This window comes from Cordyceps fumosorosea (genome assembly GCF_001636725.1).
Source record: "Cordyceps fumosorosea ARSEF 2679 chromosome Unknown scaffold_11, whole genome shotgun sequence".
Lineage (NCBI taxonomy): Eukaryota > Fungi > Ascomycota > Sordariomycetes > Hypocreales > Cordycipitaceae > Cordyceps > Cordyceps fumosorosea.
The window spans coordinates 283878-300056 of NW_017387311.1; the positions used below are offsets into that span (position 1 = coordinate 283878).

General features: G+C 56.4%; 6 protein-coding genes across 6 annotated transcripts; 4 read left to right on the plus strand and 2 right to left on the minus strand.

Moving 5' to 3' along the window:
* Positions 1-1499: 1499 nt before the first annotated feature.
* On the minus strand, positions 1500-2216 carry ISF_04883 (GPI biosynthesis protein Pig-F; the record flags this gene model as incomplete). Its single annotated transcript, XM_018848488.1, has 3 exons — positions 1500-1616; positions 1651-1785; positions 1857-2216. The coding sequence occupies 3 exons, from the start codon at positions 2214-2216 to the stop codon at positions 1500-1502; spliced, it is 612 nt and encodes a 203-aa protein (XP_018704214.1).
* Positions 2217-3324: 1108 nt separating this feature from the next.
* On the plus strand, positions 3325-3623 carry ISF_04884 (pantothenate transporter liz1; the record flags this gene model as incomplete). Its single annotated transcript, XM_018848489.1, has 2 exons — positions 3325-3497; positions 3551-3623. 2 exons carry the CDS (start codon positions 3325-3327, stop codon positions 3621-3623), a joined length of 246 nt encoding a protein of 81 aa, XP_018704215.1.
* Positions 3624-4341: 718 nt separating this feature from the next.
* On the plus strand, positions 4342-6267 carry ISF_04885 (pantothenate transporter liz1; the record flags this gene model as incomplete). The annotated part of the gene is made up of 7 exons (XM_018848490.1): positions 4342-4580; positions 4642-4717; positions 4775-4876; positions 4948-5052; positions 5123-5515; positions 5587-5865; positions 5923-6267. The coding sequence occupies 7 exons, from the start codon at positions 4342-4344 to the stop codon at positions 6265-6267; spliced, it is 1539 nt and encodes a 512-aa protein (XP_018704216.1).
* A 3000-nt stretch (positions 6268-9267) lies between these two features.
* Positions 9268-10376, plus strand: ISF_04886 (Chitin synthase III catalytic subunit; the record flags this gene model as incomplete). Its single annotated transcript, XM_018848491.1, has 5 exons — positions 9268-9297; positions 9365-9400; positions 9454-9635; positions 9691-9784; positions 9834-10376. The coding sequence occupies 5 exons, from the start codon at positions 9268-9270 to the stop codon at positions 10374-10376; spliced, it is 885 nt and encodes a 294-aa protein (XP_018704217.1).
* Positions 10377-11252: 876 nt separating this feature from the next.
* ISF_04887 (TFIIH basal transcription factor complex, subunit SSL1) lies at positions 11253-12896 on the plus strand (the record flags this gene model as incomplete). Its single annotated transcript, XM_018848492.1, has 2 exons — positions 11253-11917; positions 12002-12896. 2 exons carry the CDS (start codon positions 11253-11255, stop codon positions 12894-12896), a joined length of 1560 nt encoding a protein of 519 aa, XP_018704218.1.
* A 582-nt stretch (positions 12897-13478) lies between these two features.
* ISF_04888 (4-hydroxyphenylpyruvate dioxygenase) lies at positions 13479-14696 on the minus strand (the record flags this gene model as incomplete). Its single annotated transcript, XM_018848493.1, has 1 exon — positions 13479-14696. One exon carries the CDS (start codon positions 14694-14696, stop codon positions 13479-13481), a length of 1218 nt encoding a protein of 405 aa, XP_018704219.1.
* Between the last annotated feature and the right edge of the window lie 1483 nt (positions 14697-16179).

Genomic DNA, 16179 nt, shown 5'->3' on the forward strand with positions numbered 1-16179 from the left:
ATTGTTTTTTTTTTTTTTTTTTTTTTCTGTGCCTTGTTCCATCGACGATGCAGTAAACTAGTACAAACCTTTCTTCAATGAGAAAAGAAACCACACAAAAATAGATCAGAAAGTTATTGCAAGACGACATGCAGAAAACATAGCAAGCGGTCAGAGGACGACCTTCCCATTGCCCAACTGAGACCTTCGTCCTCAACGCTGATCCAGCCTTCCCTTGGCGACGTCCTGGGCGTATCGCTGGGCCACATGTCTGCCGTAGCTTGTACGTCATTGGGGGCTTTGAAAAGCGGTTTGGCCGCCAGCAGGTGCAGTAATAACGGTACAAGGGCCAAACGAACCCTGCCACAGCTTGCATCTCCCGTTGCAACGCCCACTTGCTAAAAATATTGTCCGATATTAACAACCAGTGCAGGTCTGGTTACAGTCTGGCCTGGATCAAATTTCCATGACCGAAGCCAAATCTACCCCATACCTCGAGCATCCGGCCTTCATTGGCTATCGCCGTGCCGTTTACCCCTGCATTAACAAGACAATTATCAATTCCAACTCCAGAAAATGGCTCCGGAATGATCGTTCGACTTGACTTTGACCAGGGCGACAAGGTCACTACACCAACGATCCGCACCCCAATCCTTGTTTCTTGCTTCTGTCCTGTCATATTATTCCACAGTGCAGCACTTGTGCTCAACGCCACACATGATGTCCTTCTTGTGGCACAAAATATCATTGACATCACCGCCACACGCACGCCGCCACTTCTCATTACATCACGTCACGTCCTTGGCCGTGGCGCAGCAGCCGTTGTGACCAAGGTTTCCTCATTTAGCAACAACTCATCTTGCTTTAATTTTTTTTTTGTTTCGCCAATCGCTCACGAACATCACTAGATGGACCATGCAGTTCTTGCACCCCATCTTGACGCAATCCTCCTTTTCCTAATTCCTCTGTCTACGCGCCCAAGCGGGCCTGCACCCAACGCAGAAGCCATGCAATGCAATCCAAGAAGTGGCTGTGCCGACCCTGCAGTGTGCAACGAATGGTCGGAAGAAACCCAAATCGAGTGGTTCTTGGTAGGCTCGCATCCTCGTCACACGCACGTAACGCAACCTGCACTCGCAATCAATTCGCTACGTGAAATTTTGGGAAAGGCGTCGGGAAACGCCGAGGCGGCACTGCTGCACTCGGGTTCCGGCGCCCACAAAAAAGATGTCCTCTGCTCTATTAGCTGGATGGGCTTGGCAAGAGGGCGAAGCGTCTGCAGGCAGACCCGAGCGGTGTGTTTGTTCGTTCACGGCGCCTAGCTGCCCAATCCATCAGTCTCGAATGATGCAAGTGGACAAAAATGGCCGGACCGTTGAACCCCTGTAAAGTTTTGAAGAAATGTGGTGTATTAGAATTACAGTCGCCAGTAGCAACGACGGACAAGCTCCAATGAAGCCACCTCGAGTAATACATGCAATGAACAGCCAACGTACACAACATCCCCCCCTTCCCGTTGATCAGTCCGCCTTGACCGCGTGGCCGGCCATCCGCCGGCCGAAGAGCACCGTGCCCGCCAGCAGGCTCCCCGCCGCGGCGCCGACGTACGCGCCGACGACGATCGTCACGGGCCACCGCTGCCAGTCGCGGTCCCAGTCGAGCGGGATCGACGGCCAGCAGGGCGATGTGCGCGGCGCAGAGCGCGGTGCGCGGTGCGTGCTCGAGCAAGGGCGCGCCGAAGAGGACGAGTAGCGCGTGCAGCGCGGGGACGGCCAGCGAGGAGAGGACGAGGGCGACGATGACGCTCTGCGGAGACTTGTTAGTTGCGGGCTGCCACCGGGAGATTGCCGTCGAGATTGCGTGTGTGTTGGACGTACAGAGATCGGGTTGGAACCTCCGTCGTGCTTCTTGGGCTTCTCGCCCGGCCGCGGCTTCTTGCCCTTGCCACCGCTGCCCTGCGACGACGACGAGCCGGCGGGTGGGATGCACACGGCGGCGTAGACGGCCTGCACGGCGGCGACGACCGGCAGCGCTCGCGATAGGGCCGGCGCGGGGTCCGCGACGAGGCCGTCCATGCCCCATGCCAGCAGGCCCAGCAGCACGGCGACGCGGCCCACGGAGACGCCCCTGGACAGTGGCGTGTCGTAGATGGCCACGGGCTGTAGTATGATCTTGGGTTTGGCGTCGGCCTCGGTGGCGGCGGCGGCGGCCGTCGTGCTCGTTTTCGACGTGGACATTGCGTTTCGGCGTGTGTGTGTTTGTGGTCGCAATGTCGGAGGACGAGGAAAAAGGTCCCGAGGAAAGGAGGCCCGTCAAGGTGGAAGATTTGCGCGCCATCAAGGGAAATGGGTTGGCATCTCCATCGCGAAGTCACGTGCAGCTACATATTGGGTGACAGCTGCGAGTAGAGGATGACCGATTTGAAAGAGGTGTAGATGAAGGTGGCTAGAGAGAATTGGGCGTTACGAGTCCATTGTAATTTTCAGAGAATTTATTTTCATCAAAAAAGCGTTGACTATACCGGCTGAATGGCTCGTCATAACCCAGTAGTAGGCTATCCATGTTCAAGGAGACGTCATGGTCTGTCTGCCTTATCCTGCCTATTATCCCCCAGATTTTAATTTTCTCAAAGTCTCGTCTAAAAGAAGACTCCATTAGAAATGCCCTCCAATCATTCAACCCGTGGGTGTCAGCTGGAAATTTCGAGTCCTGAGTGGTGTTCCGAGTATCACGCCACATCCGGGCCGCCCAGCCAGCCAGCAGCCCGTTCCGCCCCGCCGGGGGGCCAGCTCCTGCCTGTCCCAACTAATGGCCTGCAAATCTGCCTGCTGTCGCCCAAAATGGTGCCATAATGCTGCTACTCGTGCTGCCCGGAGCGAACACAGGCGTTCGCCGGGTGCGTGTGTGGTGTGATTCGCGGGTGCCGGCGCCTTGCTCGTCTGCCCATTGTGCCGCCACATGGGGGGCCAACGACACCAGGAGGCGTCGTTAGGAGTTCTGGCGAGAATTCTTGTCGCGGGCAGCGCCGTGCGTGGTTCCTAGAAACAGATCATTTGTCGGGGTGCCACGGGTTGGGAGGAGTCATGGCGAGTTCGAGTTGGGCGGCGCCGAGCAACTACAAAAAGGATGTCGAGTAGCTAACTGTATTGGTTTCTCACGATTCAGAACCAAGCCAATTCATTCATACAAAAGAACAAACTCTACTCACTTCTATCATTTCATTGCACATACGAGCCTCACCACTCACTCCTATCGTCGAGCTAGCAACTAAACGACTCTACTCTTCACGACACTTGACGACTTCTTCACCAACTCTGCCACTTCTCTTCTTCTTCATCTGTCAGGATGACGCCCGTTGCCCGCATCATCGCCCGCCGCCAGTACTCCATGATGCAATCCGTGCGAGCCGCCGGCCGCGCCATGGAGTCGCACCCGTTCGAGCGGCTGCCCAGGAAGCAAAAGCCGGCGCCGGCCAACTGGGCGGGCGACGCCAAGCGCTTCGGCGTGCAAATAGCCCTGTAAGTCGAGGCTATGCTCTCTGTATCTGTGCTCGATGCTGAGTGGTGTTTAGCTATATTCCCGGCATCAGCCTGCTGCTCGGCTGGCCGCTCCTCGCCGCCAAGGTCATGGATGGCCACGTCTAAGGTCACCAGGGTTGGTGACGAGGCAGGCATACGCTCACTTATTGAGTTCTGCAGAACTCGGGAAAAAGAGACATGCTACTTTACAAAACCCCCCTTCATTCCCTTTGTTATGCATCATTACCCCCGGCGTTTGGGCGGGTAGACTACCACCAAGGAATCTCCCTTGAGCAATACAGGAACTGCATCTCCATTTTAGCTAGCTTTCAATAAATTCAATGCCAATCGGATCCAAGCACGGCAACTGTGCATTGCCAAACTAGAGGCAGACTTATGTGCTTCGGATACCATCCCGAGAATCTCTCGGTTCATTGTTCCACCGGACCTCGTCTCAACTTGGGCCAAGTACATCAAGATTACGCCTCCATGACACGACCTGTATTGGGCGACCTCGTTTCAATTGCCGGAGACAAGCCACTGACAGCTGTGCCCAAATCTGGCTCGCTAACAATGTTCCCCCGCATCACAAGAGGACTAGGGGCGACGATCAATCGACTATCGTCTCCCCCACACAACGCTAATCACTGAAGGTTGCACACCAGCCGCTGCCCTCTATTACCGTCTTCCGACGGTACGGGATAATTCCCATATGCCGCTAGAAAAAGCAATGGCTATAAAAAGTTGACGAGCCTTGTTTGTGCAACATCCCTCCCCTCTTCCCGCCTGACATCGATATCTCCGCACGCACGCCGTTAGACGCCGTGCCTATATACATACATCAATGACGGCGCCAGACGACACCACGATGAAGCGCGATGCCGCGCCCGACATCGAGCAGACCGAAGACGTCGCGCCGGCGCAGCACGGCCCGAACAAGATTCACGGCGTCGCCATGCCCCCGATCCTCGCCGGCCTGAGTGCGGAGGAGCGCAACACGCTAGAGCGCCATCTGCGGCGCAAGATTGACCTTCGATTGCTTCCCATGATCGTCCTCATGTACATTCTGAACTACATTGACAGGTGAGGACCGAGGTGCCTTGGAACCGTCTAGTCGTCTTCGGTAGCTGATCGTGTTCGGCAGGAACAACATTGCCGCTGCGAGGCTGGCAGGCCTGGAGGATGATCTGAAGCTTGATGCCAGCGGCACCCAGTTTTCGGTTCGCCAGTCGAGTTCTCGACGAGAACGAGCATTATATTAACAGTGTATCCGGTAGACTGCGGTCAGCATCCTCTTTGTCGGCTATATCCTCATGCAGGTCCCGTCAAATCTGCTGTTGAACAAGATGGGAAAGCCAGGCATCTATCTCCCCGTTTGTGTAAGATCACCCGTCCTTCCCTTGCCGTATTCGCATGATTGGAAGTGGCTGATGAATATTTGCATCGCTAGATGGCCATATGGGGCACCATATCAGCAGCCACGGCCGCGGTGCAGAGCTTCGGGGGTCTGCTCGCATGCCGCTTCTTCCTCGGCTTCGTCGAGGCCGCCTACTTTGTACGCAACCCTAACCTCTGCCCCAGTCCAGACTAACCACCTCGCTAACGCCATCCTACCCCTGCCGCAGCCCGGATGCCTGTACTACCTGAGCTGCTGGTACACGCGCAAGGAGCTCGGCGTGCGCACCACCTACCTGTACGCCGGCTCGCTCCTCTCCGGCGCCTTCTCCGGGCTCGTCTCCGCCGGCATCACCGGCAACCTGGACGGCGCGCGGGGCCTGCGCGCCTGGCGCTGGCTCTTCCTGATCGAGGGCGTCGTCACCGTCGCCGTCGCCTTCGCCGCGCTCCTCGTCCTGCCCAACTTCCCGCGGACCACGCCCTGGCTGCGCGAGGAGGAGGTGGCCGTGGCCGTCTGGCGGCTGGAGCACGACGTCGGCGAGGACGACTGGGTCAGCAGCCGGGAGCAGACCTTTCTCGCCGGCTTCAAGGCGGCGGTGAAGGACCCGAAGACGTGGGTCCTGGTGAGTCTTTCTTGTCAGGAGTGTGTTTCCCCTCGGGTTTCTTGGCTGACCGGATCTGTGTTGGTGAAAAGCTGGTCGTCCTGTTCGGCAACGTTTCCGCAGCGTCCATCACAAACTTCTTCCCGACGGTGGTGGCGACGCTCAAGTACTCCAAGGTGACGACGCTGCTGCTGACGGCGCCGCCGTACGTCCTCGGCGTGCTGACCACGCTGCTCAACGCGTGGCACGCGGACCGCACCGGCGAGCGCTTCTGGCACGTGTCGCTGCCGCTGTGCCTCGCCATGGCCACCTTTATCGTCTCCGCGGCCACGACCAACACCGCCGCGCGCTACGTCAGCATCATGCTCATGGTTCGTCCGTTGCCCTCCCCGGCCTCGACTTGACACGCTGACACGAGAGAGAGATAGATCCCCGGGCTGTACAGCGGATACACGACGGCGCTGGCCTGGATCAGCAACACGCTGCCGCGCCCGCCGGCGAAGCGCGCCGCGGCGCTGGCCTTCATCAACGCCGCGTCCAACGCGCCGGCCATCTACACGAGCTACCTGTACCCGTCGTCGGCGGCGCCGCGCTACGAGGCCGCGTTCGTCCACAACTGCCTGATGGCGGCCATGTCGGTCGTCGCGGCGGGCGTGCTGCGGACGATGCTGGCGAGGCTGAACAGGAAGTTGGACGCCGGCGAGAGCGAGGAGGACGCGCTGGACGCCGCGCCGGGCGAGGCCGCGCAGCACGGGTTCCGGTTCTTGCTATAAGTGGGCAAGCCGACGAGGCTGGAACAATGATGCGGCCGAGTTTGAGGATTTGCAGTGGTAATGTGGGTAACAGGCTCGAGTACTTTTATACTACTTTTTCTTTTCCTTCACATTCTTTCGCAGTTGACTTGATTGCGTCGTTTGATAGACGGGACCGTTGATGTCAGCTGACACGGTGGCGGTGACATGTTGCGCCCACCATGGACTCTGAAGAAATGGATTTGTCCAATTGAACAGTTGTTTTATTCAGCTGCTGGTGAATGCATTGTGGCGGACGCACGGGAAGCACCGCCAATGCTACTTAGGGCAAGCTAAAAGATGACTTGCATGCAGGATGCAGCATGGTGGTTAATAAGATGAGACTGGGGGCTATTCACTCGACTAAGGAGTTACGAAGACTTTGCGAATAGTAGCAAGGCCGCCACACTGGCCGGTGTATAACGAATAACTGCGGCCTTGAGAATCCTCTGATTCATTGCCCGTTCCTGCAAACTCTCCCTCTCTCTGGCCTGTACGAACGTGCTTGGCAGGTGGACACAATAATACGATGACCTGTAAATTTTCGTACTCACTGTAGCGCCAAGTTTCCGACGTGTTTCAGCCGCAGCGTGTATGGCCCACGGCGGGATTCACTCATTCGATAGCAAAGCGGGACAGAATCGGCATGCCGCTGTCAATGGTTTCGGCGCACGTTTCACCGCAAACGCAGCGTGCATGACATTGACATCTACAAGTCATGAGCTGGGCGGTCGACTGGCAGAGGGCTTTACTGGTATAAGACAGAGTTGCAGGAACAAGTTGCCCGCCCCTCAAGCCAGAAGCGGGTACTCTGCCGGGGCTCGCCCAGCTGGCCGGCCGCTCGAAGGCAGGCCGAGGAAGCTGAAAAGTATGGATGGGCATTCTGCTCCGAGGGTCTGTGCCGCTGAGGAAACAAGTCGGCCGATTGCCAAGATGCAAGTTGCAAGTTGGGAAGTTGGTGAAGCTAGTTGGCAGTAGCTTCGCGTATCCGCGTGGGAAGAGCGGCTGGCGCAACGCTAGACTCCGCCTTAATCTTAAATGATGCCAGGGGACGGACGGGTTGGATAGGCCAGAGGGGGAGGATTTGTTCAATGTCTGACGCGAAGAAGTTACTGGAACTAGTTGAAGGAAGAGGTGGGTGCTGTGGAAGCATGTTGAAACCAACTTGGGCAACTGGTCAGCAGACAACGTGGTTGGAGTTTCGGAGCTACAGATTACCCACGACAACGTTCTCAAAGGCCATGGTCAAGAGGTCGTGGGTATGAGTGAGACTGGTGAACAGGGCGGCGGAGTAATGATTGGCACGGACCGCAGCATATCGGGAGTGCATGGGCAACAAGCGAGCGGGTATGAAGAGATGATGGTGGATTCGGTTCTGGTAGTGTGATAGAGGAGCATTGACTCCATTGGAGTATTCGTAATAAATGCAATAATATCATGGCAATGCGTCCAAGAGCATGTTCAATGTGAGAGGTGAAAGAAAGGGTTAGCAGAGCCACACAATGCCATTGTGATAATCTGGCAGGAATGAAAACGCCACTGCAGGCTGTGCATACAGTCAAGACAACCAATGGTCGTACGAACATAGAAGCGCAGTGGAAATGCAATAGTTACGTGCATTATGTGCATTTTGATATGATAACACATGGCAGATCGAACATCCGCCCGAGCTGGGGTTGTGCAGGGAAGGTTCTTTTCTCCGGATCAGCCAGCTGTTGTATTAATAGTATCAAGTCATTCCGGAAGCAAGTTGGCAAGTTGAGACGGCGTGAAGAGAAAAGCCTGTTTTACGAAGTAAGGCGGCCTTTGGTCGTGTTTAGGGTGCGCCACAGGATATGATGAGCGCACCGCCACTTACGCGATGTTGCGGTATGAGGAGGAGTAAAGAGGGACAGAGACAGAGGCTGCTCATATTCTCGAAAAATTGGTAGATAGACGCGCGACAAATTCATGGCAAAAATTTTGTCATGTCTCAATAAAAAATAATGAGGATCGTGTCTGCTGGAAACGATGACGCTGGGAAGACGCGAGGTACCTGCAAGTCTGCTTCGAGGTACATGAGGGGCCAGCAGGCTGGGAGGCTTGTCTGTAGGGGAGGGGCTTTTAATATTAGGCTGAGGTACATACATACTGTACTGTACATACATACATTTACCAGTGCCTGTTTATACTTTTAGTAGCCTTCAAACCAGCTGCCACCCCTGTCCAGCCCTTTAATTGGAAGCAGGTACCTCTCCTAGCGGCCCCAAGTACCTGCCCATCTGTCTTGCCCTGCTCCCTGTTCTGCCCTTTGATTGATTGACCCTTTGACCAGCCAGCCTCTGAACTTTCTTTGTCCCTCCCCATTCTCCCATTCCATTTCCCTGCCACACCCCCCCAGATCGTCAGTAATCTCACTGCACCCCGTCCGACTCTTCTCTTTTGCTTCAGCATCCTCGCCTCTTTTGCTGAATTTTTTTTTCTGGCCTCGGAATCGCCATATCTCGACGTTGTGTGCAGCCAACTCCGGCATTGGCTTCTCGGTTTCCTCGTCTTGCGTTCGTTGGCAGAGCCCGTTGCTGTGCCAGTCCTCCAACCGCCGCCCGCAAACCCAGCCACACGCACGCCAGTCGGCAGCCGACAGCACAGGAGCCCAAAAGCCGAACAACAGAAAAAAACCTCGTGCTGCGATTAAATTGCGCGCCGAAAATCGATCCATCCGACATCGTCACCTTCGATTTCTTCCATAACGTTTCAGACGCCTGCGCAAGACCAACCTTGATTCCACGACAGCCACCCCCCGATTTCCTCGACGGCGCGCGTCTCGCCGTTGGCCCCGGCTCCGCAAACAGACCGCTTGCGTCCCCGACCGCGAGCCTTCCACACAAAGCCTACGCACCGTCCCTCATTGGATCGCGGGGAAAGTGTCGATTGTCGCTTCTCGAAAAGACTGCGGGCTGCTGATCTCTTCCTATCAAACTCCCCCGATTGTCTGCAGTCACAATGGGCTCAACCGACTTTGGCAACTTCAACGTATGCGAGCCCCTCCTCTCTCAAGTACTCTCTATCCGCCACATGTTTGCTAACCCGTGCCCAACAGAACTTCTGCAGAGATTCCACTCTGCCAGTCTGCAACGTACTTGCGCATCACTTCCCAGTCTCCGCTCGCAAAATGCTAACATGCCCCAGCTTCTCACAAACAACCGCAACCAAACAGGACCATGGGGCGGCTGCGAACTCACTGGCATTCCCCTCAGTGGAGGCCGACACCTCGGTAACCTTGGATCCATCATCCTTGCTGCTATTGCCATCCTCACATCCATCTTTTTGGTGCTCAAGTCAGACAAGAAGAAGGCTGCTGTTGGCCGAAGGTATGCAAAGACTTGTCCTTATCAAGCTGCTCCTAGACACTAACACACAGTGCAGGGAAATGCAATTGTTCCTTGTTGGCTACATCATAATTAGCATTTGCGAAATCTTCTCCGTCGGCGAGTTCCCGCTCTCTGGCAAAGTCCGCGTCGTAGGTTGCTTCAGCCGCCCCAACTTCCCACCATCTAACCTTCTTGCAGGCGTTTAGCGCAATTCACATCGGCATGATTATTGCAACGACCTGGATCCTAATGCTCAATGCCGTAATTGGCTACCAATTGATCGACGACGGCACCGCGCTTTCTATCGGACTAGTCCTTGCATCCGCCGCCGCCTTCTTCATCGGCACCGGGTACATTGCTCTCGACACGGGACTAAGCTTTACGGGATTCTGGGACTCGAGTTACGCCCTGCCCAACCGCAACATTGCTCTCTACGTGCTCTACCAGCTTGTTCCCCTCATTTTCCTCGTTGCTTTCTACGTTCTCGAGGCCATCCTCGTCCTCCGCATCCTGGGCGAGATTCGCCCAATGATCTACCTGACAGGTGCTGCTGTCTTGTTCGCCATTGGGCAGGTTTTCAATTACACCGTGTCATCGCACATTTGCAATGGAACCCACGGCAAAATCGACGGTGCCCTATTCCAAACCCTATTCACTCTGTTGTCCGTTGTTGGTGTCTGGGCCTTTTGGTCTAGCATCACCGAGGATGACTGGTCAAATCAGGAGGGCCCATACCCTTAATCTGCCCCGATGCTTGTGGAATGCTTAAGATCATTTCCTTTCTTTTTCACTTAACGGCGTTATTTCTCGGAGGAGCTGTTGCTCACTGCATTTCTGACTAATTTTACTTCACCCCCATGCCAGATTCCTCCACGAGCGCTTTCCCGGCAGCGAGGACACCACAACCAAACGGCGCAAAATCCCCGGCGCCAATCACCTCTAATTCCTAACTAGTGGTTCTCTCTGCGAGAGAGGATGCAAGGCGCAAACAACCCCACCCTTGGCCGCTCTCAATTGCCGGTCCACCTTGGGCGAACCAGTTTGGTTATGACTTGCGGAAGCTTGCTTTGCATATGACTGAAGTGGTCTGTTTTCTGATTACGACGGACACGTATTTTTATGGGAAGAAAAAGCAAGACGTGACGTGGAGGACGGAGATATTTGTTCACTTCTAAGACTAACGCGCTGATGAACCAGCTGCTGTATTGATTTATACGTTTTCGTAGTATACCCCAGATGCAATTAATGCTTATCTAGCTTAGCAATTAATACTATTGCTTAAATGTACTTCCTTTTTTTTTTTCGATGTCTATCAAAATGAATTGAGTGTAAAACTTTTTGAACAATAATGGAAGCTGTCATCGACGCTGTAATGCTGTGGCTCTGACTGGTGAGTGAAGGTTGTGGGGAATTTTTAGGTGATGCAAGGCAGGTTCAAGGCTAGAGCTTTCTAGGTACCTGTGCACATTCACATTCACGTTCAACACGTCACGACTTGCCTCTTGCCAAGCAGGACTCGTTCCTCGCACAGAAGCACACAAGGCCTGAGAGCCTCCTCAATCTCGTCAAGCTTCTTCGTTTACTTTTGTTTGCACTGCTAGGGGGTCAACAGGCAACATGGCCGATTCCGACGGCGAGTTTGTCGCCGACAACGTGTCGGACGACATGATGGACCACACGATCGAAGACGAAGACGATGATGACGACCACTACAATGGCTCTGGCGCCGGCGACCGACCCTCAAAATCTGGCGGTGCCTCGGGCAGCGGACGACCGAAGCGTCGAAAAAAGGACGGCGGCGGCGGCGGCGGCAAGAAGAAGAAGAAGACGTCCGCGCAGGCATGGGAGCAGTCGAGGCGGACGTGGGAAACGGACCTACCCGAGGAGGGCGAGGACGGGACGCTGGACCTGACGACGCTGGCGGCGGAGGAGCGGCGTCGGCGATTGCGCGCCAGGGACGCGACGCCCCTGCAGCGCGGCATCATCCGGCACCTGGTGCTGGTGCTGGACATGTCCTTCGCCATGGCGGACAAGGACATGCTGCCGACGCGGCACCGCCTGGCGCTGCGCTGCGCGGCCGCGTTTGTGCGCGAGTTTTTCGAGCAGAACCCGATCTCGCAGCTGGCCGTCGTGGGCATGCGCGACGGCGTCGCGGTGCGGATCAGCGACCTCGGCGGCGATCCGGCCGAGCACCTCGAGCGCCTCCGCGAGCTCGAGGGCCAGGATCCCCAGGGGAACCCGAGTCTGCAGAACGCGCTGGAAATGTGCCGCGGTGCGCTGTTGTACGTGTCATGGTTCCTCGGCTGGAAGATATTTGTACAAGTACACTTGGGCTAACAGTCTTTGTGACATCCTTTTTTTTGTAGCCACGCACCTTCACACGGCACAAGAGAGGTGCTCATCGTCTACGGAGCCCTACTGTCGAGCGACCCCGGCGACATCTACGATACGATGACGAGCCTCGTCCGCGACCGGATCCGCGTGTCGGTCATCGGGCTGTCGGCGCACCTGTCGGTGTGCGCGGAGCTATGCGCGCGGACCAACGCCACGGGCGACAGCGAAGCGTCGAGGTACTACAATGTCGCCACCGACGAGGTGCACTTCCGAGAGCTGCTGCTCGCCGCGACGACGCCGCCGCCGGTGGCGCCCGCCGCTGTCGCCACGGAGGAGGAGGGCGCGGGTGCGGCCAGCCTGCTGATGATGGGCTTCCCCTCGCGCGTGCTTGCGCCGGGCGGCGCGGCCAGCTACTGCGCGTGCCACAACCGGCCGTGCCGCGAGGGCTTCCTGTGCACCCGCTGCGGCAGCCGCGTGTGTCGGCTGCCGGCCGAGGGTCCCGCGTGCAGCCTCACGCTGATCCTGTCGACTCACCTCGCGCGCTCGTACCACCACCTCTTCCCGCTCCGCAACTGGGTCGAAGTATCGTGGGCGGACGCGGCGCGGTCGGTCGCGTGCTTCGCCTGCCAGTGCCCGTTTCCCGTGCCGCCACCGTCAGCCCTGACCGTGAACGGGGAGGAGGAGGAAGGTGGGGGGAGGAAGACGAAGGCGCCAAAGGGAGTGAGTGAGAGTGCGCGGTACGCGTGTGAGGTGTGCGGGAATCACTTTTGCATCGATTGCGACGTGTACGCGCACGAGGTCATTCACAACTGCCCGGGGTGTCAGAGCAACGTGCAGCAGCAGCAGGAGGAGCCGGCTCAGGCGAATGGGAATGGGAACGGCCTGAGTAATGGACACGCCAACGGCGCAATGGTGGTCGATGCGTAGTCGGGCTTGGACCGACTGAGGGTGTGATACTGGGAGCATATGAGCGTGGAGTTTCGAAACAGACACCGGTCAAAAGCAAGGCCATGCTACGGGGTTTGCCTCTGGGTTGCAAGTTTTATGGGTTTTGCACAAGTCTTCAGCATAAGTATAGGCGTATACACGGTGTAAAGTACAGGTCACTCGTCATCGGAGTTTGAGTGCGTTTCTCAACTTTTGAATTCATTTCATTTTTTCCTTCATTAGTGGAAGCAAAGAGTCACTCATGATCAGGAGTTTGATTGTATTGTAACTTTTTCAATTCATTTCTTTTTTTTTGATTCATTAGTGGAAGCAAAGAGGGTTGACAAAAGTCGTAGCTCATAAAATGGAGCTGCAAAGAGCGGAAACCAGCTATGTATATACGGTGCAAATGCTATAAGAGTGTACATGATGAAGAGGGTGCTAACAGCCAAGGTAAATGAGGTCCGCCGAGAACGTTGAGCCGTTGTCGGCAACGAGGCAACAGCAAATCAAAATGGAAACGACGAAACATGTCAATTGCGGGGGAGGGGAAGACCATGCAAGCAGCAGCACTTGCTTGCTTTACAGGTTGCCGCGCTCGGCCTGCTCGCGCTCAATAGCCTCAAAGAGGCTCTTGAAGTTGCCGGCGCCGAAGCCCTCAAAGTCATTGCGCTGGATGATCTCGATGAAGACGGTCGGGCGGTCCATCAGCGGCTTCGTGAACAGCTGCAGCAGGTACCCGCCCTCGTCGTAGTCGATCAGGATGTTGAGCCGCTGGATCGTGTCCAAGTCCTCGCGCAGTTCCCAGTTGCGCTTCTCCGTCTTGAGGCGGTGGCGCATCGTGTCGTAGTACGTCTGCGGCACGTTGATGAACTCGACACCGCGGGCTCGCAGCGCCGTCACGGAAGTGATGATGTCGCGGGTGAGGAGGGCAATGTGCTGGACGCCGGCGCCCGAGTTGAAGACGACGTACTCCTCAATCTGCGACTTCTTCTTGCCGGGGGCGGGCTCGTTGATGGGCATCTTGACGAGGTTGTTGGGGGAGGCCATGACGATGGAGGAGAGCGCGGAGAACTCGGTGCTGATCTGGTTGTCGTCGACGGACCAGAAGCGGTGGAAGGACAGCGCGGACTCGTAGAAGCGGCAGGCGGCGTTCATCTCGTCCCAGTCCTGGTTGCCGACGCAGTGGTCGATGCGCGCCAGCGGCACCACGGGCAGGTCCACCGCCGCCGTGCTCGGCTTGCCGGCGCGGAAGCCCGGCATGAAGATCCCCGCGTACCCCGGCGAGCGCGCAATCAGCGTGTGCGTGGTGTCGCCGTACGTGCGGATGACCGCCGTGGTGACGGAGCCGTGCTCGTCGCTGACGGTCCGCGGTGGCTGGACGGCGTCGGCGCCGCCCTTGACGGCGCTGTCGTAGACGGCGGCGACGTCGTCGACCTCGAAGGCGACGTCCTTGACGGCGTCGCCGTGGCGCTCCATGTGGGCGTAGACGTCGGCGAGCAGGCGGCGCTCGTCAGCGGCGATGGGCTCGTCGGCGGGCAGGTGGGCGGCGGAGCGCAGCGGCGAGGTGAAGACGAAGCGCACGGCGCCGTTGGAGACGACGTACGAGGCAAAGTAGCGCGAGCCCGTCTCCAGCCCGCGGTAGGCCTCGACGTGGAAGCCGAAGAGCGTGGTGTAGTACGAGGCCGCCTGCTTGGCGTTGCCCACCCACCAGGTGACGTGGTCGTAGCCGGTGAAGTTGGCGACGGGCGCGGCGGCGTCGGCGGGACGCTCGAGTGTGGCGATGGCGGAGGGAGCCATTGTGTGTGTGAGTGTGAGTGTGAGAGTGTGTGTGTGTGAGAGAGAGAGAGAGTGTGTGTGTGTGTGAGTGTGTGTGAGTGTGTGTGAGGTGGTGGTGGTGAGGGTTGATGAGGGTGAGGTGAAGATGTATTATTGGTATGGGTGTGATGCAATCGCCGTGGTCTGGGTCTGCTTTCGAGATGGATACAGACAGATTGAAGATGGACAGGGTTCACAATATTCAAAGACAAAAAGACAGAAAAGACAGAAACGATTTAGTGTCGACGGGGGGCTCAAACATGTTTATAAAGTTCCCCCAAGGGAGCGAGGTCATGGGTCGGTCGGCTTTACTGGGGGAGGCGGAGGGGGTGGGAAGGTGTGTCAGGCTATTTTGTGTAAATCTTATTCGTCTTCTGCTAACCCGGCTTACGTTGCTAGGCTTTCCTTTTCCGAAGTTTCTCTGAGCGGCAAAAGGATATGCGCATACCAGCCTTGTTGGTGATGGGTGGGTGGCCGTGTGACACTGAACATCCGCCGCCGCCGTGAAAGCCGCGCCGGAAATGCCCCGCGCCGTCCGGGCTAGTCCTGGCCACTGAGCCGCACCTCTCGATGGCGTTCCGCACTGGTGGATGCTCATGTGACGGCTCTCGACGGCCATTTCAATGCATTTGTTCAACATATTTTTTTTCCCCAGCAGATGACGCGGATTTTACGATATTTTGCATTTTTATTCCCCAGCGATGTCCAACGCCCCCTGTACTTGTGTTACTTGCCTGTGTTACTTGCCTGTATGCAGCACCTCTTCGTTCCCCTGCCTGAAAACGACCGTTGGTGGGGAAACAAAGCAGCGTCGGTCAGTGTCTCATCCGCATGCGCCACGTTGGTTGTTGGTTTAATGAAGGTCATTTTAAACACGGCAATTCCTAATTCGTAGATGTGAGTGAGTACAAAGTAATCTTTGTACTCGTATATTTTGAAGAAACCAGAGCCAGCATCGCCAATCCGCCACCACATTCGCAAAGCCGCCGATTGGCGGGCCCCATCGCCATCGAGAACCTGGGGCCAAATCGCGGAACCTGCGCGCACTCAGCCATAACCCGGCGCTAATTCTACAGAGTTTTGGCCATGAAAATGAAGAGGTCGCCTCCGTCCAAAGCCGCGCCTTGCCGTCCCCAATTTTGTTAACTCGATTTGACAGCCGCTGCCTTCGATTCTCCACAATTGCTGCTCTGCACACTTGCTCTTCAATTGTTGTGCGACCTGCAGGAGCAATGGCGAAACTGTTTCAGGGTTTTCAGTATATGAATAAATATTTATATATATATCGTTAAAAATAGTCTCAGCTTGCTCGCCCTGTGCGTACCGGGTGTAGACCGGTTAGAGCTGACGGCGGTTTCCTGCGCGCGGCACCAGCCGAGCTACGCAGCTGGCAGAAACAAAGACGGAATAACAGCCTCTGAATACCGAATTCCCTCGGTCATTGAGTTTTTTTTTTTTTTTTTTT